The sequence below is a fragment of the Ahaetulla prasina genome, chromosome 2 (genome assembly GCF_028640845.1).
Source record: "Ahaetulla prasina isolate Xishuangbanna chromosome 2, ASM2864084v1, whole genome shotgun sequence".
Classification (NCBI taxonomy): Eukaryota; Metazoa; Chordata; class Lepidosauria; order Squamata; family Colubridae; genus Ahaetulla; species Ahaetulla prasina.
Window position 1 is genome coordinate 102859812 of NC_080540.1, and position 24961 is coordinate 102884772.

At 35.6% G+C, this 24961-nt stretch overlaps 1 protein-coding gene across 2 annotated transcripts in view; it reads right to left on the reverse strand.

Annotated features, from left to right (window-relative positions):
• Positions 1–5631: 5631 nt before the first annotated feature.
• Positions 5632–24961, reverse strand: part of DPYSL3 (dihydropyrimidinase like 3) — a 63791-nt gene continuing 44461 nt past the window's right edge. For both annotated transcript variants that reach the window (XM_058174077.1, XM_058174078.1), the window contains exons 4-14: positions 22433–22597; positions 21159–21220; positions 20120–20200; positions 18526–18594; positions 15094–15214; positions 14248–14404; positions 9299–9440; positions 8436–8606; positions 7720–7899; positions 6884–7046; positions 5632–6399 (exon numbers count right to left, since the gene is read on the reverse strand). In XM_058174077.1, the coding sequence (XP_058030060.1) occupies positions 6311–6399; positions 6884–7046; positions 7720–7899; positions 8436–8606; positions 9299–9440; positions 14248–14404; positions 15094–15214; positions 18526–18594; positions 20120–20200; positions 21159–21220; positions 22433–22597 (1400 nt within the window). In that variant the 3' untranslated portion in view covers positions 5632–6310. The remainder of the gene's footprint in view (positions 6400–6883; positions 7047–7719; positions 7900–8435; positions 8607–9298; positions 9441–14247; positions 14405–15093; positions 15215–18525; positions 18595–20119; positions 20201–21158; positions 21221–22432; positions 22598–24961) is intronic.

Here is a 24961-nt window from a genome sequence, read left to right on the forward strand (position 1 = left end):
ATGGATGGTATACAGCCTTTATAACTGGAATCATAGCAAACCTGATAAAAGGAAAACTGATTGTATCTTGGCTAATGCAGAAGGTGAGAACAAATTTGGTATCCTGCTTAAGATACCAGGCTAGAAACCAGGAGACTGTGACTTCTAGTCCTGCGTTAGGCATAAAGCCAGCCTGGGAATACTAGGAAGAAGGCAAGGGCAAATCATTTCTGAAGTTTTGTTAAGAAACTGGAGGGACTGGTCCAGAGAAACTCAGAGGCACACCCTGTCCCAATGCAAATGGTAAGATTTTTGAGAACTTTTGGACTTTATTGCTATCTGATCATGGACTTTGGTTTCTCTTATATGCGTTTTAGGGCACGACAAGAACATAACAAAATGCAGGAAAACTTGACGGTGACCCAAACCAAAGACAACGAAGTGACCCAAACCAAAGACAACGAAGTGACCCAAACCAAAGACAACGAAGAAGATGATGACCAAAATAATAATCTTTGAGATCAATGTAGTTTTTGCTCAGGTGCTGCTACAGAAAAGGGCAGGCTTTTACTTTAGCTCATGGAGCTTAGCAGATAAAATTGCACACTGCTTTCAAGACAAGGCAGATACCTTGCTAAGGAACCTTGAGGCTAGATGCCGAGTCTCTCTTCCCACCATAAGGATTTATGGCCTACAATCCTGCAGAACTACTTAAGGCACAGATTACTGTCTTTATGCCTGTTTATTTTTTTAAAGCCACTTGACCATTAACAAGAAAGAGTATGCTCTTTAAGTACTGTGCAAAAGGCACTCCAAATAGGGAAAGGTTAAGTTCACTTTATAGGTATAATTTCTGTTGGTAAAATGTCAAAGTTGCTGATAATTGGGTTAAGTCCACTGCCTATGGGAAAAAGGTCTTTGCAGGGCTGCTAGAGGGGGTAGGTCTACATTTTCTTAGAAGTTAAAAAAAAATAACTCTGCCTTAGAGTGCAATAGACTTCAAAATGAAAATCATATTTAAAATACTTGTAACTGATTGTATACAATATATCAGACACAGAATAAGAGGAAATAATATTTTTGCTGTGGGGTTTTTCCACTTATTGGTACTTTTAAATAAATTAGTTCTTAAGAATACATCCAGTATATCTTCAGATTGGGAGGTCTGTGTGTACACTATGTGAATCAGGAAATGGAACAATGGGACATACAAATCAAGATAAATTCACTAGGGCCATTTTATAAGTAGAATTCACTAGCAAGTGCAAGAGGTCATTCCATTTCTTGCAAGGGATGGATGGCAATCATTAAAAATGTTTTAAGTTTGTAACTATCATAAAGAAATATTAGCTGTGATGATCATTTGGTAAAAGACCATTGATGGCTCTTGGGATCAATAGATGCTTGGTACAGTTAATGACAAACTATTAACTTTGTACCCTGAAGTACAGTTTGTTATTATATGTAGTTGGGAAGAGACATCAAAAATCCAGGTTGTTGGAAATTGGCAAGAAAAGAGTATATTAATGTTACAAGTACCCCAGGTTAAGCATAATTCTTTATGGGAAGCAATTTTATAAAATTTTGCTCTGCTTTGCTTTATGGCTCTAGTCTTCTTAGTTCTCCTTTCCCTGTTCTTTCTTCCCCAGATACAACATTGTTAGACAAGAGCCTGGCTAATACAATGGAAGTAGGAAATTACATTTACAATTATTGTACATTGTCAAGCTGAAATCTTTTTCTAAGCCTGTTTGTAGTTTAAGTCGAAATACCACTGTGAGGTCACTTGCTATCGAGTGACTTTCGATTCTTTGTTTTGTTCTCTGTATGTACAAAATGTAAAAGCATTCTCAACCAATACAAACTCTTTGATTTCCACAGAACAGCGAATGGATTATGTCCACCCGGTGTGCAGTATCATTAAGAGAATATGGATGGATTCTGTTTACCGGGATAGCCCAGTAGGCAGTTGGATCAGTGGATGCTTTCTGCATTCTTTTAATCCTAACATTTCTTTGAAATTTTCCTCTACAATAAAGTAGTTCATCTGAATGCAAAGGGTAGCAAAAGGTGATGGAAGATCTCTTTTCTCCTGATTGCTTAAAACAGGTAAATCTGCTACCCTGCAAATGGGGGGAAATGTACAGTAGTTCACTTAGACTTATAATTTAATAAGCTCAATAACTAGATCCTTACTGCATTTGTAGCTTTTCTCGTCCCATATGGACTGATAGCTAAGCAATGATTCTTGGGTTCCATTTTGCCACTATCATTCCGTTTGGCCTGCTGAACCAGACTGAATGATCAGGGCCTAGCTGTTCACTTCAGATACTCCTTCCTTCCTGAAACAGATGGGTAGATATGGTTCCAGAAAATCAAGCCCAGGATTGGGCTCCTTCCGACTGAAATGGAATGTAATTTTAATGAAAATCAATGGAGTTCCCACCATTAAGCAGCACAAATCACACAAAACTTTAGTGCACACCCTAAAATTGATGCAGCAACATTTTTGTTGGGTGGGGCAAACAGAAAATCTTGACCCTTCCTATGTACATGTTGTAGTTCCATCTACTTTACACAGTTGTTCTGACTATTGTGGTTCCATGTCCTCCTCAGATATAAAAGGTAATCTACAATAGACATTTCAGATTAAAAAGGATGTGTTAATGGTTATTTGGGCCCTTTAAGAGCATATATACGGATTATACCACTACTACCTGCAATTCTGATCTCATCACCACCAAATAATCTTCCCAGGAATAGAACACAAAGTAAATGTAATATTTACAAGAGTAAACTATAAATACCAATTAATGTTCCTTTGGTTCAGTTAGGTTTAAAGGGCATCATTCTTCTGATGGAAAGAGAATAGAACAGCTTACATATCTATTAAAAATGTTAAGAAGTTGCTAATTATGTCTACAGTTAATGAGAACGTTAAAAGTAGCATTTCCCCTCTCTTCCATGTTATAAATTAAGTTGGTTACCCTTTCTGTAAGGACCTTTTACAGTGCACTAACCTTTTTCATTTTTAAAGCCTCAAAATAAAGTTGTATTAACTCTTAGTTGCAGCTGTGTTCCATTGTATCCTATTTTTTTCAAAGCTCGATTGATGGATAATAATTTTTATAGCCATAAAAAACTAGCATTTCAATGAAAAAACAAACAAACCCGTTTTTAAAACAATGATCCACTCTTGTTTATCTGGTCCATAATGGAGAGGTTGATGCAAATTGTGACTCCAAACCCTGGGGAAATTTCCTCTCCCCCACTGTTTTAGATCCCGTTTAGATGCCAAGTCACAATGGAACATATTTGGATGAAGTACATCAGCAGTGATTTAGCCAGTCCTTATGAGTACTTGAAGTAGCATGATAGGAAAAATCCATGGAAAGGCAGCACTAAGCAGACCATTGGGAGTCCAGATTTTGGCAGTTGTTAAGCCATGAAAATAATGTCTAATTCATGCTTTTTTGGTAGCAAAAATACTCCCAAACTGATCTTCTACTAGACAAGACCTGGACATTTTACATCTGTCCTTATCTGGCCCAAATGAGGTCAATTGGAAATTAGAAATCAAATATAGAATGTTAAAATAAAATATTAAATATATGTCATGCAGACAATACAACTACATTGTTTTTATTTTGAAGGCAACTATTTTTCAATTTACACATGTGTGTGCACCTTTATGGCCCTATTGGTTCAGTCCTCCATTACAGTCCATTTCTCACGTTGCTTCTTGGGAAAATTGTCCACCTGTCCTAAATTAATCCACTCTTTACTTCAAGTATGGCCTCTCTAGTTGGGCAGCCAGAAGCAAGAAATTAATCCATCCTGAACCAATCCAAGAGGCCCAATTGTGTTGGTTTGTTGAAACTGAACCTGCCACAGAATAAGACAATAAGCCTAAATAAATTCTGAATATTGTCAGAACATTAGAAAAAGCAATGGAAAAGCCATAGAAAAGGCTGAAGGGCATATTTAGAGAGCATTTTATTGGAAACCTTTCATAGCTTTCATTATAAACATTTTGTTTCATAAAAACAGTATAGCTTGCATGTTAAGCCTCATCATGTATTTTGAATAGCAGTTTCCGCTAAAAACATGAGCATTATTTACGTTGTGCAATTTTCCTTAGTAAAACTTCTAGTTTTTGACATATTTTTTTTCAGTAAAAACTCATTGCTGAGCACAGAAAACAGTATCTCCTCCAGATAGCAGAAAAGCAGTTTATCTTTGTCACATAACTGCTCCAAACACACAGCTGTTTGAGATGAGAAAGTCTGGTATTTGCTATCTGAATTTCAAAGAATATAAATACATATTTTCCCTTAGTTGTCCCTATCCCCATATTTTAGCAGACTGCTTTTATTTGTTGTTTGGCACCACCATGTGGCAACTTGAAAAATACACAAAAAATATTCGTAAATGATACAAAACCAAAACTAGAAATCTGAATAACTAGAAGTTACCTTAAAATTGGAATTTTCTATGAAAGAAATGCATTTTTCTATTGAAGAATATTAACATTTACATTAAATGCATTTATGACTCTAAAATACTTAAGATAACAAAGGGCTTATATTATCATCTGTTAAAAAAAAAAGCAAAATTGGAAACTTGTTGGCATTAACTTTACAGAATTGCAATTTTAATTCTATATTCAAACTATCCTGCAACTAATTAGATTGAGTAGCAATTAAACATTTTTAACTATGTTGTTGCACATTAATTCTAGAACAATCCACAAGAGTAATATATCTATATACCATTCACAATATAGGGATCAAAAGGAAAAGGTTTTCTTGCTGTAATAGTAGTAATTGCTTATAAAGTTACCTTACAGAAATAGCAGGAATGAGGCAGGTAAGATTGGGAACACAAGCTTTTCTCTTTTTTTGACATCTGACCTTTGTATACAGGTCAGAGACATTTGAAAGATTTTGAAGAGAGATATTTGACAATATATAGGACAATACCCAGGTGCAGACAGTCCTAAGTGGGTGGATGAAAATCTACTGTTTTATTGTAATAGCATCCTTTCAAGCTTTTTTTTTTTTTAATGAACTCTTCCCTTCAAAGAGGTACTCTGCTAATGGCAGGAAGAAATGAGAGAAACTGGAAAGATAAGTAAGGTTGTTTTCACTTTGCTTGGCACTTGTTTACTTAAATAAACACAATTTCTCAGAGCAAATTAAAGTGTGCAATATTCCATTGCTGCAAAAATGGTAATCAACAACTGATGGACCATGAAGTTATACAAGGGAGGAAGGTATGATTTGTTCTGCAGTAGACAATCTTTTCAAACTTCAAAACTGAAGTGGCAATTCTACTGATTTGAGAGCTCTGCAAAATCAAAGGCACCCAGATTGCTCTTAACTCTTCCACAGTTGGAGGGAGAAATGAAAATACTGAAAGTATAGCCATCAGGCCCTCCTGAAGAAAGAAGATGCTACAACTTCCTTGGGCAAGTCACTAATAACTTTATGTGATGTGAAAACAGACAGCATGGATGAACATTAAATAGGTTAATGCAAATATCAATCCTAAGCTAATTGGATATATTCTCCTGCAATCCAGAATCACATCCTTTCCCCACCACCATCTGCTTTGTCTCAAAGGAACGGAAATGAAAGAGACACACATTACTTTGTCGAAGCAAGTCAATTAGAAAGAAAATGTCTTTCAATTTTTTATTCAATAAAATGTACGAAGTAATAAAATTTCTAACAGGAAAATGTGATACAACAGAGCCATTACAAAGATGATTTGAGTTTTCCAACAGCCTCATGATTGTTTTGAGGCATCTTTGTCTCATCAGCACTGAGTGGAAACAGAAGAACATGGACACAATACAAAGATCTACTGGCCCCCCCTCCCCCAATCCACCTCCCACTACCTTGGCCCACCGTCTTCTGCCCCCCCCTCCCCATACTAAACTCCTGGGTTGATTCTGCACAAGCACCCTGGCTAAAGAGCTCGCTCATGCCATTCCCTCTTTTCTCCAGCCCCTTTCTTACGAGTTCCTTGCACAAGCACTCACTGTGTACAATTACATATTTTTAACTTAATCACCTGTCAGATTTGCATGCATGTAAAAAAATGGGGAAAATATTAAGGCTATGAATAAACGAAAAAGGAAACCCGCAATATTTTTTTAAAGCTAGGTAGCGAGTAGCATTTTATGAAACATAAGGCTTGAGGCTTATTGATTCTTCAAAATCTGAATTCTCCATTGCTCTTTTTTTTCTTAAATATCAAGGTACCATTGCTCTGTTTTCCCAAATAATGGTTTTCCATTTTCTTTCTTTTCCCACTGACTGGAAGCTTAACTTAGAGATGTTATATTGGAACGCCCCCCAGGAGGGGCTACTATGCGCTTGCTGGCCGAGCGAATACCTTCATCAATCTGAGTACCTGCGGAGCATATATAACAGGGGGGGAGGAAAAAAATATGCATGTTAGAAGGCTATTAATATACTGCTCTTCCATTTTGAAAATCTTCTGGAGAAATAATACTTAGCTTATTATGTACAAACATGAATTCAAGCAAACTTGCCGGTCAGCTCTGGATATATCTGTGATTACCATGTAGAAAGAACCAGAGATGGATGACACATGTAGAGGTGAGTCACCTCTCCTGTTGTTCTTATGAATTGGCTTCCTCACATATCATTCGTTATGTAGGAACAAAATAGTAGGAATATAATCTATGACTAGTGTCAGCAATATGCTCCAGAAAGCCATAGCATGCATATACTCCTCTTTTTCCAATCTAACATTTGAGGCCTACCAATGTGGCACAGAGGCAAAGATTTTGGAGTAACTAGGGGAAAATATACCAAATATTACTGGGACTTCTTGCCTTCTGTTGCAATCAGTGCAATCTTGTCATACTTACCTGATAAACTAAATCCAGACTGGTGAAGATTCCTTACAGGTGCTGTCTGCCTAGTAGGAGAACCTCGAGTAGAACCTGCAGGGGTACCTCCTTTAGGTGTGGTAGTCAAATCAAACACAGGCCCATCATACATGCCCCTTGGCACAGCATGCATTTCAGCCATCTGTCGGAAGTAATGAAAGGAAGCAAAATTTACAACTGTAATAATTACCCTGGACTTCCTCTTATGAGCGATAGAAGAATGTTCAACATCTTGGATAGATTTTCACACAAAAATCTCTTATCACCATCTTATACACACACACGTTTGGATATAGTGGAAAACAGCATGTTTGCAATTAAATATACAAAAGCCTTTTTGATGTCTATTTTGTTACGATACCAGGCATGTGATGGCGGGTGTGGGGAGGAAGCAGGCTTATTGCCACAGCTTGCTTGATGAGTTTCATTCTTATTTATAAAATGTAAAACAGCTAATATAATCCAGTCGCTGTTGGACTTCTAAACACAGAATCATACTACCACATAAAAGCAATACAGCAACAAGAAGAAAATGGAAAGTTTACTGAGGAAACTAAAGGTGTAATTAGCTTATGTCTTTCACTAACAATTTTTTTCTTCTGCTCTTCCATTCAAATGTGTCTAATTGTAAGATTTTTGAAGCACTGATGTAAAGACTAGGGATTTATTAGTGGAGTCCCAATGCAATTTAGGAATCTCCCAAATGCTTTCAAATGAAATGATGAAATATTGCAACGGTCTGAATATTTCTCTTGTCCCTTTCTTTAACACTTTTTCAGGCAGTAATTTCATATTACAATCCAGGTTTGTCTTACCTTCCTCCTTGCTTTGATGCGCTTGTAGACATAATCTGAAAATGGGATGCCAGGAATGAATCGTCCTGTCCCTTGTGTTATATGAAGGTTGCCATCTTCAAGCATGATCTTTCCCTGACATATGACAACCAGTGGGGCTCCACGGAGCTCCATTCCTTCAAATATGTTGTATTCAGCTGCCTACAACATACGATCGTCAGCATTGTTATTATGCAGTTTATGAAAATCAGTGCCCAATCTTAATTTTATATTTAGGTGAGATGAAAATCTAAAATAGCTAGAGCAAAAAGGATGGACTTTATTATGAGTTAAAGAAATAAATAATGTAATATCAAACTTTTGGAAAAAAAACCATTATCTAAGGGGGATTTTGGTTTTAAGGATTACAAAAACAAAGATTCAAGATCTTATTCTATCAGGTGAAAGGCATTTTGTTCCCATGAATTAAGCAAGTGAGTCATTCAAAAAAAAAATTAAAATTACTTTTTAAAAGTGATCAAATTGCAAAATCATTACATACTTGAAACAGTAATTGTTTCCCAAACTGGAAACTCTTACCACTAGCTTTTCCCCCCCAAACAGAACCCATGTGAAACAGATGTTCATTTTACTCACAAATTTAACCCCTGAGTTGTGAACTGAATTCCAACAATTCACTTGTGGCAGCAAATTAACTGATTCATCCATTTAGACAATTATTGTATAAAAAAACTTACTGACTGGTGGCTTTTAGCAGATACAATTTTCACTGCATCAGGATCCCAAATGACCAGGTCACTGTCTGACCCAACAGCAATCCTGCCCTTCCTTGGGTACATGTTGAAGATCTTGGCAGCATTGGTGCTTGTCACAGCCACAAACTGGTTTTCATCCATTTTCCCTGTAGCCTGTAATAAATGACCCATAGAAAACAGTTTGAAGCAGGCATATGTCAGGAATGGGTAGGACTGAAGTTATATCCATCCAATGTTTCTCCTATTCACATAAAGCTCTACACACCAGTTCTCACTTTATTTAATTATCTATCTTACGCAAGTGAGTCTCAGTGTCTCACAATTAAAATAACAACAACCAAAAATAATCAAAATGATGAATAAACAGAACCATTAACATGTAATTAAATATCCTTCCTTTTATTGATGTTTCTTCCCTTTTCTCTTTGTAATCTCTCCCCAACAAACAATTAAAAATTATTTTAGTACAATTAGATACAAGAATTGGGGAAAAAAATATTAACAGGAAAGACCCTGCTACAATAGTGGAAGAGGGATCAAGGCAGGGATTGTAACGGCTTAGGCATAAAAACTGTACTAGGCACATCTATTCCTATATAAGAAACCCTATCATAATTAAATATTTCAATTTTAAAGGAAGGGGAAAAGAAACAAAACCTAGACAAATACTCGCTGTTGTAGTATGCAGCAGCTTCTTTTATTGTATCTTCATTTTTCATAGCTGAGTTAGTCTGAGCCAGTTGCCACAATTCACCTTTATTATGAAGGTCTCACAGGAATTTCCTGTCACATTATCCCAAGCTTAACTACATGGCTGCCTTCTTCCCATAGCTTCTTTTTCTTACCACTGCTTTGTCCCATATAACAGACATCCGTTCTTCAATGCCATTGGTCCCCTCTGGAATGGCGGTGAAGTTGTCTTTCCCAATTGCTTTCTGTGCTGTACTGAATGTACAATGCGCACTTCCAGAGACTTGGAGGTCCCCACTGGCTCAGAGACAAACCAAAAGGTTACATATGCCCTTGATCCATTCAGGGTTTTTATTTTGCTCTACAGTTATTTGTAATCTGTTAAAAAGTTTTAATGACCACAAACAGGAGAGGCAAAAGATATGGAGAACATATAATTAATGTTTTTTTAAAAAATACATATTGTTCCTTGATACAAAATAATTACTTTATTGAAATTTTACTCTTCATAGTATGTGGCCACTTTGTGAAACAGATCAATTAATATACAAGGGTCACAGTCAGGCAAGGGCAAACAAAAGCAAGAGATTCATAGAAATGTATCAAGGAAATAACTTTGCTTTTTAAAAAGGAAAACAGGAGTAGTAATTTCTTTCTTATTTTAACACTCAAAAAGGAAAAAAAAATGATACCAGACACTCCAGTATCTGAAATGTTACAATATAGTTTCTACTCGTGGCACAATTCTCTTAAGAAAGTTTTTTTTGATGTTTTATGAAAGAAATCCTAATAGGAAGATTTATTCCTGCTTTGATTTCAATGACAAGAAATGTTAGTTGTGTAAAGTTGGAGAGGACTCTGTTTTTTTCTGAATCCAGATCTAAGCCCTTGCATTGTAAGGAGCAGGCAGAACAGAATTGTTTTTGGTTGTTGTATGTGAAAGAAAATCAGGATAGAGGGAATGGAGCAAGCTTGATACATGCTGCCCACTCCCTCACCAAATGCCATGGCAACTTATTGCACCAGCTCCCCAACCTGCCCAACAATCTTCCCCCTGCTTTCTCACTGCAGCCAGAATGCCAGGACCCCCCACTCTTCCTCCCCATAAGTGTTGCTCCTGCTAATATTACACCATTCTACTCTTGACCTTCCTGATACCTTCCCTTCCTTCCCCTCGGCCAGTAATGCCTCTTCCTCCTGCTTCTTCCCTAACCATAATAATTCCTGCTCAAAATAGTGCATTTAAATCTGTGCTCAGCACAAACTGACCCACTGCGTTTTATTTACAGATCAAAGATATAAAGCACAGATGTTTTGGTTTGGGCACCGACTCCCTAAACTAGCTCTTCTAAACACAGAAGAGTTTCTCCACATAACATGTTGCATATCCCTTAAGTCAAAAAGCTGCATTTAATTTGTCCTTTAGAGTAAATTTACTCTAGTCACACGAACAACATAACATGAAATGTTTGCATTTCCATGAAAACAAACAGAAAATAACGGTTTTCATGTTCAAAAAAGAGGAGCTTCAGCCTATACTACAGTAATTCTTTGTTAAACTTTGTTAAACATGTAAAAGCTTGTTAACTATGCTCAAGAGCATGTCAAGAGCAGATACAATCATATTAAAACACTGGAGATCCTAAGACTTTGACTATATCACACAGGTACTTCATAAGATTTATTTTATGTTCTTGAAGAGGAGTGACTCTGTAGTTCAAAGAGTTAATAAGCAGAATGTTACACAAATGTTTTACTGTTTTTGCCTTGACTTCAGAATGTTCTGAATTTTGTTTGTATCATAATTTCTATGTGGCAAGGAAGGACAAGGCAAAGGGCAATATCAGCACCACAGCTGAATTTTGTAACAGCCACCGTAAGGATGATATGCTCAAACCTTTGTACAGCTCAGACTACATATATATCTCCGAAAATCTATGTGGTTGTAACAAAATGCAACCACTTGAATTGTTTCAATGTTAGAAAAGCAGTGGTTAGTTCTAGAGGTGATGCAGATTTAAAGCAAACCTTTCACAAAACTTTTCATATTGGTTCCCAAACCAAAAGTTCTTTCTTCTGTTTCTCAATGAATCATGTGCAGAAAGCAATTTTGAGCACCCAGTGTTGAAAAACAGCAAAGGAAGCCAAAATCTAACTACTCAAATGGCTAAAGGCATAATGAATTGTAACAAGCTGCACATCACATGACCATAAATATATACGGCAAGGAAATAATCCTAACATCCATGACCCAGTTCAAGATGCCAGATGAACCTGTAATGCAAATTGATTTAATATATTTGCTCTTCACTCCCAGGAGCCAACCTGAAGATCTAACAGAAGCAATTCCCAGGGAATTATTTTCTAAATCTCAGCAAGAGATGCTCTTGATCTCTTATAGCGCAGCAGGATAGTGAATAATCCCTCAGTTTGATCCTTTTCACAAAATGTTGGCAATAGTTTCTCACAGAAAACATGGTAAAGTGGGAAGCAGAGCTGACGTGACACATACCTTTCACTGCAGGCTATCCCACCCGCAAAGGAGGACAGCTCATGATGGTTTCCTCATCTGATTTCTGCCAATTAGAGTTGTAGTTTAACCACTTCCCTATAAAGTGCGACTGGTGACTTTTGCTATTAACTTGCAGATAAAGAACCAGAGGCTTTTCTAATTTTCTCTCTCCTACAATTCTCTTTGTTGATGATTATCCCAAGCAATGACAAGTGAGAGCTATTTCACTTTATTTATCAGAGTTGCTATTTAAGTCCCCAGTGCCAAACAGAATTTTGAAGGAGCTTCAGAAATAAGGCTGGTTTTGGAGTTCATTAAATCTTTGACATTAAACTGGGTCAAAGAATGGCATTCTATAGATACCACTAGCAGGTCAAGAATACACCTGGGAAGGTCCCTACAGGATGACCCAAGTATAAGCACTCCAAGATGACTTCCTTCAAGTGTAGACATGCCATTGCTGTGGCCATACATTTGCAAAAGCCATTGTGGGATTGAAGAGCAAAAGGCAAAATATAAACAAAACAATGCACAATAAAGTAAAGGTATTGGCATTGGTATATGATATGATATGATAAAAATGTGAAAATTAGCATTATACAAATCAGCAGAGGCAAACCATAGATCTTTAAATGGAATTCAAAAACTATAGCAAATGTGACAATCCCAAACAGAAAGAGGTCTGGAAAGAACTCAAGTAATGCGAGTTCAAATATATCCAGTATATTTATTTTTCTTGGGAACAGTGAAATACCTGAATAGAACTCAACAGAAAGTTTGTTATATGGGAAGCCAGTTCAAATGCCTTCCCTTTAATCTCCTGTTGGAAATATTATGGAAGCAGCATATAATTCAGCAGAGACGGTGAATTAGAGAGTTCAGAACGGTAGCTTTTGAAATAATGGAAATGTCCCTCTGTGATTGTGGCAAACACATGACAAAAGAAAGGCACAAATGCATGGTGAAAGCAATAGAACATCTGAGTCAACTGCTACTAATCTCTCTTGAGGTATTCATAGCCTGCTCTTAATCCCTAAAGGTATAACTGTGTCCTTCAAAGCATTTAAACCTGGCCCCACAGCAGTGCATCTGGAAAAGAGAATCTTCAAAATAGTACAGTCAAGATAATTTGCAAAAGTTCAACTTCAAAGTTGAAAGTATGTTTAGGAAAATTGGGGGGGGGGGAAAGGATGACAAAACAAGTATTTTGGAGAAGCTGTAATGCACTACCACTGTGGAGATCAAAGAAAAACTGAAGTGATTTGTGGAAGTATGTATGAAAACAAAGGTGGTGAGATTCTAACCAAACATACTGAATTCTGTATAGCCATAGAATTCTATACATGTGGATTACAGAGAACGCAGCAGAGAAGCAAGACTTTAATCCAGCACTTGGTTTAAAAATCCATGTATTTCTTTAAAAACCAAGTAATAATAAGTGTCTAAGAATTATCTTTATTGACAGTAGGGGGCAGCAAAAAATAGTAATAATGGACTTAAGGGTTGTGCACAGATTTTTATGGAAACTTCCTGTTTCCTGACATCTGTTAGTTGCCAAGGAATAAAGAACTGAAAGGATGTACTATAATTAAGAAAGGAAAAAAAATCCTTAAAGCCTTGTCTAAACAAGAGGAAAATTATAGAAAATCTTTGGCTTCCAGATGGACTGTTTGTCTTATTTTTCTGAATCAAAGGGATGATTAAATCTGGATCTCTAAACCAAAATTTTAACCCAACAATAATCTTAATCTTCTCTTAATAATTTGGTACCAAATACGTTTTCCTGCACAGAGAAATCTGTGTCAGTTAGACCATTTTACTAAATATAAACAGAAGCAAAGATTTCTGTCATACAAACCTCCCGAGGGCCGTACCAAAACAGAGAACAACAGAGTAGTTATCAGAAGCAGATGTAGCTTACTTCACATGCATTATCTAGATAAAATGTATTAGCAAAACTATGCATAGAACTCACTCAGACACAGGTATACATAAAATGTCCCATGGTTCCCAAGTAACCATGGCCAAGGTTCCATGTATAATTTCTATTACCAGAATGGCTATTTTTACTATGATAGTCAGTTTTAGCTCTGTTCAAAGAATGCAACGTATTTTAGTTGCCCATTTAATCCTGTGCCAGAATGCATTTCAGTTAAACATTACTCTCCTAACTATTGGTTTATTTTGCTTTTTGGTGATGTAGTGTTGATAAGGAACTGGGGAGACACAGGATCAAATCCATTTTCAACAAAGAAACCTCACTGGATGACTTTGGGTTAGTCACTCTGTCTCAGTATAACCTACATTACATAATAATTGTTAATGAGGTTGTTGCGAAGGGAAAATCACTGTCAATTCTTGAAGACTGAATCCAAAATAATTGTTTCCCATTCATGAATCATTGTGGGACTCACCATTGTCCTCCATTTTAGATGTATTATATTACTCTTTTATATCTAAATATACAGCTTTGTAATCAGGGACATCTGTGTGTATGCTATTGCCAAACTCTAGGCAGCAATACATATTCTTTTAATTTTTTTAAAGAAAGGTAGCAAAAGAAGAGCTTTCCCTTTCCTTGCCATTACCAACCTGGCCAATAAGGAGTTGATGTAATCTGGAGTTGTTGGATCTGGACTCAAAGGTGGGGAGGTCACAAACGCAGCAGCCTTTGCCCAGTTCTTACTCCAATAATGGGTTCCATCTGTTCCAAGACTGGCTGTGATTGGCTCACCAAACACAACATTGCCTGGTGATTGTCATGGGGGAAAACGGAAGGGAGGGGGGGAAAGGACAAAGAACATGCATTACAGAGAAGGGAACAGGAAATCAGATAACGAAACTTTTTTTTAAAGACAGCAATCACTTATTTCTAATGCCTCCTTTGGTTCTGTTGATCCAAACCATGACAACCAGATTTCAAAGCCAAGGACAAAGCACCTGGTCTTAAAAATTGCTATGTCTTCCAGTTTGCTTTTAAACCCAGATCAGATAAATTTTCGCCTTTAAAGAGAATGAGTTACAGACTGTTTTAAAGGAATACTCTTAGCATGAGACCTGCTAAGTTGAACATTCTGTGTCAGGTAACTAGATACATCTGGGAACCTTGCAAATAAAAATGTAACTGGAACTAAGACTTACAAAAGTGACTCTACCGTATTCTTTCTTACCGTACTTAATATCCCTCCAAATACAGTCATTTTTTTTCCAGTTCTTCTTACCAACCTTACTGCTTGGCAGCTTCCAAGATTATAAAAAGTTTTTGCATCCTTTGAACAATTTCAGAGATGTTCTTTCTCGCTTTACCTATGGTCCTGTTCTGTAGACTGGGCAAGGTGCACTTAATTCAGGGTGCATTTTGGGCTATCAGGTTGAGTGCAAGTTCTGATGAGCCAGAAAATACGATAGAGTTGAAGATACAAAGCTGAAGCAACGTACCTTTTTTCCGGGCTTGTGATATCAGATCAGCTGCACTCTTGCTCATCACTTTAGTCACATACAAAGGGCAGTTGGTCTGGCTGGCAATGGTGATGGCACGGAAGACAGCTTCAGCCTCCAACTGAAAAAGAGGTTAGTGAGTTCATACACATTGATATAGGATAAATAATCTCATAGGACACAATGAATTCATTTTACTGCATAAGGCTTTGTTTTCAAGAACATAAAAAAGACATCCAAAATTACCCATAAGGTATAATTTGTATATAAAACAGACATGATAAAAACAGGTCCAAAATTTTTCTAGCACAATATCAGTGTTTCGTTTTCTCCGGAAATCTGGCACTACCTTGGTTTACAACCATCTGTGCATTTTGTAATACAAACCCAATGCTTTACTATATACAGATGATGATTTTGGCTTTCCAGGTGACACTGTATTTTTACATAATTGTATAAATTGTATGCTGTAAGGATCTTGAATGTGTTGCAGAGTAATTAAATGAGTTTGTTGGATGGAGAAAACATGGGTCTATAAAACTGCCAGCTATTTAAATCTGGGAAAGCAGTGAAACATTTATGAAGGTGAAAAAGTTTATTATGTTTAGCGAAATTGCACAATAAAGTGAATGGGCCTGAATTATGGAATGATTAGTATAAATATGGAGTTGAAGGTTGGCTGTTGAACTCAACAGAGCAGTCCACAATGGAAGCAAAGCATGGCTTAGAATAAATTGAATATTTAGTATATAGTTTCATACTGGACAAGAAGCAAGGCAAGACAAATTAACTTCCCTGTGACTGTTTTGCGATTATATGGCTAAATCTATCAGAAAAGTTTTTCTTAACAAAGTGTTGTTAGGAAATATAAACGTTTGAACCCTTCTGCAAAAAATATCATATAATCTGAAAACCAAAATTAATTGTAGTGTATTTTAGGCTGACTATATGACATAACAAGGAGAAATTATTTAAACATTTCAGTATCACTGAAAATAGAATACAAGTTATACATAAGTTATGAATAAGCAAATGAACTTATGTATATTGACCTATGGACATGGTGGAACAAGGATGGAAAGGTACAGACAGGTATAGTTTAGTGAGGTTGGTGGACTTAGATTTTTCTTTCATATCCTCTTATCTTCTGCTTCTTAATTTATTTTGCTTATTACTTTTCCTCCCAGCATTCTCCATAAGGTTGCTTATCTTTCAGAGAATGAATGATGGACATGAGTTTATATATGGAAAACAGTATGAAGAAAAAAAGAGGTATTATAAATGTAAACCTTGACCAAGTGGAATAATATTAATGTAATATTTAATGTAACATTAATATTAATGTAATATTTAATGTAACAGAATGAATTAATAATTGCTTTTCTTTCTAATTACTATATTAATACTTCTCTACTGGGCACACATTTCAATCTAACAAGTAATTTTTAAACAGCCTTTGCTAAGATGATGAAGACCAAAGTGCTAAACTCCCACTGCTATAATTGCTAACCTGGAAAAAGCTGGGTTAAAACACTTCTGCCCTAATAAATTATGTATTTTGATTATTGTTCTGTCAGAGACTGGGGAAATATTTGCACCTGGTTGTTTATATCTGTTGCGATTATAAGGGTTTTTCTACCTTTCCTGTGAGCCTGTTGGCCACTTTGGCTTTCCATGACACAGTTGGTCTGTACTGCTAGAACTTTCAACACTTCATCAAGTGAGCTAACTTTGGAACATTACATCACTGACTAGTCAGCCTGACTTCAATGGAAATTGCCTTCTGGCTGTCCAAGTATTTAGCAGAACGGGCTAAATACTGTTACACAGGAAAGGGGAAAAACAAACAAAGAGTATCCTGAAAGGACACTGTCCTAAACACACAAATTATTCAAGGCTCCAAAAATGCGAGGCTATTAAAAAGTTTAGCTTATTGCTCAGGCAGCTGTATATGAAGACTATGTTTTTCTCTCTTGAAGTATGAACTCAAAAACTTGGTTTCCTTCCCTAATAAAATCTATGTATCCTAGAAACATTTCATATGGAATGTAAAAGGCTTTGCCAAGAAAATCATATTTACATGTCCTATTTTGATTCTGAGTATACTGCACAATGGAGCTAAGAAACTGTGAATTCAGCATCTATCTCTAGAAGTACTAGAAAATGTATCATATAAACTCTTCAAAAGTATGGAATTCTATTGATGAAGGCAATTTGAACATGCTGCTGCCTAAATAGTCGAAGACGGAATTTTATGGTAAATATGTTTTTCTGAATCATTTTATTGTGATTTATCACAACAATGTTCAGTTCAATTTTAATGTGTTTGTATTGTGCATATGTGCATCAATGTGTGTCTGCATGTCCTCTTCAAGTCAGTGTTGACTTCTGGCAACTGTCTGACTAATCCCTGATGCTTTCTTGTCAATATTTCAAAAGTGTGCATCTTCTCCATGAATATTATTAGGTGATGACTGAATTTCAAAACCACCTCTTATATACCATCAGTCTCTTTACTAACAAAGACATTTGTTAATCAATATAATTGTTTCACAAATAAGATCTGAATCAGGCATAATTATGCTACTAAAGAGATTCAGCATCCCTAAAATGCCAACAGTACCACATAAACCTGGGGAAACTATTTCCTCCAAATCTTCAATGTTTAGCAAGAAGAGAAAATGTACAACACTGTACCAAGATGATTGGAGTAAAGTTTCTTTTAAAATCAATAGTAAAGGTACGTTATCATTTAACATTCTCTTAATTTCCTAGTTAGATAAAACTATTACTTTCAAACAATGAATTTTATTTCTTTGTGGATACATAATATTTTATTGTTACACATTGTAATTTTCATACTTCTTTGTGAAGCAGGATCAAGTGGCCAGCATAATAAAACAGCAGTAAGAGTATTAACACTGTATTGCCACAAAATAATGATTACCCATAAATTAAAATGTTCAGGAATTTACACACCAAAGAATAATACATTAATAATAATTAATCTAATTGACACTTTTATTTCTCCGGCATGAATTTTGATTTAAATGAACTATGGCTCTTAAACTGAATTGAGAATTTAGCAAATTTCTAGCAACTGTTTCTGCAAACATGTGCTCATGGAGGTTTTTTTTTAAAGAATTGTCTTAATTTTTAATACCCACTTCTCAAATCTAAGCTTTCTACTGCTCACTGGTACATGTAAAAAGTTAAAGGTTCATGGAACAGATAATATATACAGATGTGCAGTATATATAGATTCTATGGATTATTTTGAACACTATTCTGATTCATGTCTTTAACAGGAATTTGCACTACCTAGTTCTTCATATAGTTGTAAATTTGCATTTAAAAATGCATGCATATAGAGCGTATAATTCCCAACCAATTGTATAAATTATGCTTTTTCATTCATCAGCAATATATTACCTCTTCTGGTCTACTTAGCACATGACCCTCTGGGCCAGTTATTCCCATCTCCAACATCCTAGCTTGCTCCTAAAGAACAGAATAATATTGAGATCTGAATCAGAAACAAGTTTCATTATTTCTTGATTTAACTGTTAATTTAATTGCTAAATGTATTGTGAATAATTTAAAACAATTGCTTTACACCTACCTTTCCTTCTCTTAGTATTAATTTTAAACATTTAAATAAGAAATTTGAAAAAAATGATTGAAATGTATACATATAATTGAACTTTACATAGGTAGCGTTATCTATTGTTTTGTTTTTATACAAATTAGCTTTTAGGAAATCATATGAATGCAACATTAAAAGTGTGACTGAAGTGTAGCAATAAAGATTTCAAACAATTAATTAGTACAGATAGTTCTCGATTTATGACCCCAATTGAGCCCAACATATTTGTTGTTAAATGAAACATTTCTTAATTTACAATTTTTCTTGCCACAGTTGTTAAGTGAATCACTGAAATTGTTAAGTTAGAATATAGTTATTAAGTGAATCTGGTTTCCCCACTGACTTTCTTGTCAGAAGGTCACAGAAGGTGTGCAGAAGGTCACTGCAACCGTCATAAATATGAACCAGTTGCCAATTATCCAAATTTTGATGCCGCAACAGTCGTAAGTGTGAAAAACAGTAATAAGTCACTTTTTTCAATCCCATTGTAACTTTGAATAGTCACTAAATGAACTGTTTTAAGCCAAGGACTATCTGTATTTTTGAAAAATCTGGAGATGGTCAAGCTTGTGTATCTAGGAAGTAGACAGGCCTACAACATTAACTCAGAGACTGCTGCAGCTCTACTAGTTATTGGCAATGAGAAAGCCCACATCAAAACAAGGTTATTTGAAGCTGAACTGATACAAAATTAAGGCTAAACATACTGTACAACTCAAGCATTTATAATGTCCAGTTGCAATCGAAGGACTCACTTGACTTGTCAAATAAATCTATTCAGGAGGCCCTCAGTTTCTGACCACACTTTCCACTGCTAAGCAAGACGGCTGTTAAGTGGGTCACACCTGATTTTACAGCCTTGTTTGTCATTATGATTAAGTGAATCACTGCAGTTATTATTAAGTAAAGTAACACAGTCCATTAAGTAAATCTGGCTTTCCTCTTTGACTCTGCTTGTTAGAAGTAGGCTGGGAAGATCACAAATAGCAATCAAAGGACTCCAGGATGCTGTAACACCCATAAATACATGTCGGTTGCTAAGGACCCAAATTTTGATCATGTGACTGAGGGGATGTGGTGGTGATTGTTAACTGTGAAGATTGGTCATAATTCACTTTTTTCAATGTTGTTGTAACTTTGAACAGTCATAAACAAACAGTTGTTAACTTAAGGGCTACCCATGCAATGTGTCATAAGGTATTCTTTTCACACAGTGCAATATTTCCACATATATCTTTATAGTGTTGCTTGCCTGTTTATTTATTTATTTCATATGGCACAGCAAAATGTAGCATTAGTGCATAAAATTCACAGAAACCACAAATCAATTGTATACGTGCTTGCTTGCTGTTATTTGGTCAAGAAAAGGCAGAACATTACCTGTGCAATTATGTCCCCATTTTCAGCATGAACCTGAGCTACTGCACCAAGTTCTCCTAAGAAACTAAATATCTCATACAGCTGAAAAACAGAATGCAATAAGAAAGGCAGTATTAAGGGACTGAAGATTTATCTCTGTACAGTAATGTCTCAAATGAACACATCTGTTAAAATTATGGGCTTTTAACAAATTAACCATCGAATACCTGCTAGTAATAGAAAAAGAAAAAAGAAACTGATGTTTATCCAATGCACTACTGGCTAAAGCTTACAATTTCTAATTACAATTATATTATGTGTAGCATCTGCTTCATAATTACCGGTAGATGTTTTGAAAAACATTTAAAAATTAATAACAATAACAAAATTGGTCCTCGAAACCAATTTTGGAACCAGTTTTCTGTTCCTGCTTCTCTAACTTCTCTAATCGAACTTGGCGGTCCATCTTCTTTTTTGATTTACTATTCTTATCAAGTGCCTCTTTAAAAACTTTAAAGTTATTTACAAAATGTATAAATAACCATATAACACTGCAAATTATCATCGAAACTCATCTTCTAAGAGTGCACTGTTTCCACTGAAGGTAGAAATATCTTATAGCTCATTCTTGTTATATGGCCAGAAACTTATCTATTAAATATTTAAAAATCTACCTTATATATTTTAATTGGAGGGCTTGAGTAAACAACATAATAATTTTGGCATACATCATATTTTTATTAAGGAAAGTTAAATAATTGGAGCTATCACACTCTGATAAAGTTATGCTACTTTTGAATATGGGAGTATGATTTCTAATAACCAATATGATGTCTTATTTTTATCAAGTGTGGCTACAAACCTCCCATGTGGGATTATATACATCATTAGTGTGATTTTCTTTTCATTTATTTCTAATGCCATTTCTCTTGTTTTTAATTTCACATGGGATCACTAAGATAACATACACCCTTCCAAATTAAAATACACTAAAAATCGGAATAATTTTTATCAGTCAAATGTTCAATTTTTTATATGAGTACAATAATCCATTTCTTACCTCTGTGTTTGACATCTGGTACAAATCCTTATAGGCCATGTAAACCAGGAAAGAGTTAACTCCTAAAGTACGGAAAGATTATACAACACAAGTATTGGCAAAGAAGTAATATAAAAATATTCTGTATACAGAGTGGAATGGCAGTCTTAATATCTTAAATGTAATGAAATATATTGCTCACACTCTGGAAAACAACCAGGGTGGAAAACAACCAGGGTGTTGTGCAATCCACTGCTCCTTCGTTTATTATTTCTCGTAAGATTACAGAAATAATACCCACACGATGAGGATCACTTCTGAAAAGATGAAAACATTATCCACTTTGCATATTATGGTAAACTATAATTTATGTTTATGCAAAGAATTGGTTCCTTTTAGAAGTCCATAATGCTGGGAAAGGGGAAGAAAAGTAAAAAATCAATGGTGATGTGTGTATTATTGGTAAAGAACCAGATTGGTGAAAGAGAAGAGCATCTGACTTGATGACAATAATTTAGCTTATAGGTTGCTCAAGGATGTTTTCCAAAGCATTGAGTCTATATATTCTCAGTTCTGTTCTCCTCAGATAATTAGGGAGGAGGTAAAACAGACTTATAATGGTTTCTGGTGTTGTAATTCCAGGTAAACCAGGAATTGTAATTTAAAATAAACTTTAGAATTCATTGACAGACAATCAACTAATAAAAAACAGCCAATAGTTCAGTCAGTCAGTAAATTAATTTTTTAATAACCAAAGGGAAAAAAAACTTGTGGCTACCATTTACAAAGCTGTTTATGAAAAGATATAGTGATTTGGAATCACTCTTTGGATCAAAATCAAAATTTGGAATGGGGAATGCATTTGGAGTGCTAAACAATTGATACTACTCTTTGTAAATAATTGTTTACACTTCATATACTATGAAGCTAAATTCACAGTGAAAAATAGCTTTCATTTGTAAAATGAAGAAACTGCATTAATTGCAACTAAATCTGAATTGCAAGCTTTTGGTCCCTAAGTCACCCATCCAGAACAGTATTTTATTTCTTGTTACAAAGAACTGAAGATACTTTCCTAGAAGAATGACCAATAAGGAATTTAAAAAATTGTTGCAAAAGTTATTGTGTGTGTGTGTGTGTGTGCGCACACACACATTAATAAATAGCAATTAAGTTTCACTCCAGTAAACTGGCTGGAACAGAGTGTTAGTTTAGGTTCACTGTTGTATAACTTATTACTCAAGCAGAATAGCAATTAGAATGAGAAAAGCCAAGAGATCTTGGAACTAACAGACCTTTCTCTTTGATGAGTGTCTGCACTTCCTGCTTGACGCTGTCATTCCAGTGGGTGATGTCCACATGCAAGGAGTAGTCACAGCAAGCTTTCCCATCACCCCATTCTCTCCATTTCTCATAAGCTTCTACCAGGCTTGATTCAGTTTCAGGTACAACATGGTCAACTGTGAAAAAGAGTAAATGCTAGCAGAGAGTAAAGAACAGATGACCTTTCCTCCAGGGGTGAAATCTAAAAATTTTCCCTACCGGTTCTATGGCTATGGCTTAACTGTTGGGCATGGCTTGATGGTCAGATGACTGGGTGGGCGTGGCCAATAACAATAAATAATAAAAATAATATACAATGTATACCAAAAACCAACTTTTACACTTTACACAAACACACACACACAAAATACAACACAACTGACTCATACACAATGTAAAAGCATCTGCACTTCACCCAAAATGGCCCCTGCAACAAGCAGGAATCTCACACTTTCACACTTTACACACACACTTTACACACACAAAATGCCACATACAGCTTTTAGATTTTGTGTGTTTGTGTAGTTAGAGCAAAACACTACAGAAACACACCAAAAGCTGCACAAATATTTTATTTTATTATTTTTATTTATTTTTTTAGATCAGGGGTCTCCAACTTAGTAACTTTAAGGTTTGTGGACTTCAACTCCCAGAGTTCCTCATTCAGCAAAGCAGGCAGTCAAAGCAGGCTGTAATCAGTAGCTGAAGCATGGAGTTGCCAGCTGGAAAGGAGCAGTAATTATAGGTAAGTGAGGAGGGGGCACTGGGTGGGCATGGGTGGGGGCTCTTGTAAGTGGGGGCTGTTAAAAAGTGAGTTTAAAAGCCTGTGAGGATCAGGAAACTCCTCTGGGATCGCCAGAAGAAAAAAAGTTTTTAAAAGCTCCTCTGACAATCTCAGCTGAAGTTCCCTCATAATTTTTTTTTTAATATCAGCTAAATAATTATTTTAACAAGCTCTTTGGCTGTAGAAAACATGTTTTTAAAGGTTCTGGTGATGAGGAACTCATCTGGGATTGCCAGAGGAGCCTTTTAAAACCTCTTTTTTTTTCTTTTTTTCCCCTCCTTCGGCTGAAGAGGTTTTTTTTAAAAAAAACAAAACTTTTAAAGGGTTCTGATGATCTCTGCTCAGCCGATCGATCATCAGAGGGTTTTTTTTTACTTTTAAAGGCATGAAGAAAAACTGCTTTTAAAAGTGAAAAAAACAACAACCTCTGCTGATGATGCAGCTCAGCAGAGGCAGGGGGCTGGGCCAGGGATTTTTGCTACCGGTCCTCCGAACCAGCAGCTGCCATCGCTACCAGACCGGGTGAGCCGGTCCGAACCGGGAGCATTTCACCCCTGCTTTCCTCTCAAATTTGTCTACTAAACTATGTCCTCAGTATCCCAAATAAAATGTCCATTCATTGTGAAACATTGTTACTCACAATGATTAAAATACTCTGTCTGGCTAAAGGGTTAAAAAAACCATAAATACTTCAGAGATCAGCTAATTAAATTCTTATGGCTTCAGTGTCTTATTTAGAATATTGCTTTTGCAGTCTGAAGAACAGAAGAGGTATTATTTTAGTCCTCATTCTTATATAAAAATAAGAAAATTGTTTAGGTCAATTCAGTGAAACTCATTAATTCAGTAATCTAAGAAACGGGAAAATACTTGAAGTTTAAAAACAGTTTACAACTGTGCAGAATAAACTTTGCATTTTTCACGTTTATTAGCTTTTATGTAGCAAATGAGCCAAAAATACATCTTATTCCTTGTAGTCTCTCACATAAAGTGAATTTGCTGGACATGAATTAAAAAAAATAAGGCCCTAATTTAATATTAGAAATATTCTAGGTGCTTCTAGTAGATTTTGTTGAGATTCCAGCCTCTCTATCCTCTACAATTACTCATTTTAAAAAGTATGTGTAGCTCCCTAAGATAAATCCAACACTTTTTGCTGTGACTGCTGTAATCTTCAATTTTCATTTAAGACTTTTCATATGGCAAACACCTTCAAAAAGCATTAGACATGGCAAACCAAGAAGGAAACTATTGCATTAACTGTTTATAATTGAAATTTATTCTGATTTTTTAAATGCAGTAAATCAAAAGGCTTCAACAAAATGCTAAGCTGTGGACTAGACTTCAGTGGTGTTAAAATGACTTAAAATGTGAGTCAAGAATTTCTCTTCCATTTTAGTGTGGTCTGTTTGTTCTGAGACATATTTGGCCAAGTGCCTATTTCTTTCTGCAGGCATTTACTATTTGTTAAGGATCATAGCAGCTGAAATCTTGGTATGGGCAGAAACATTTATTAGCTATTCTGAACTATTTAAGGTTTTCCTTATAGATTTTAACCAAAATATGCAAATCTCTTGCTTTTCAAGCATAAAATGCAAGTATTCCAAATCAGTTTTTTCCAACCTGGAAATTCAGGTCATAAAACATATGGAGGACACGAGGACATCAAAGATCTCAGAAAGACTAAGCATTCTATAGCATTTGAAATATACATTCC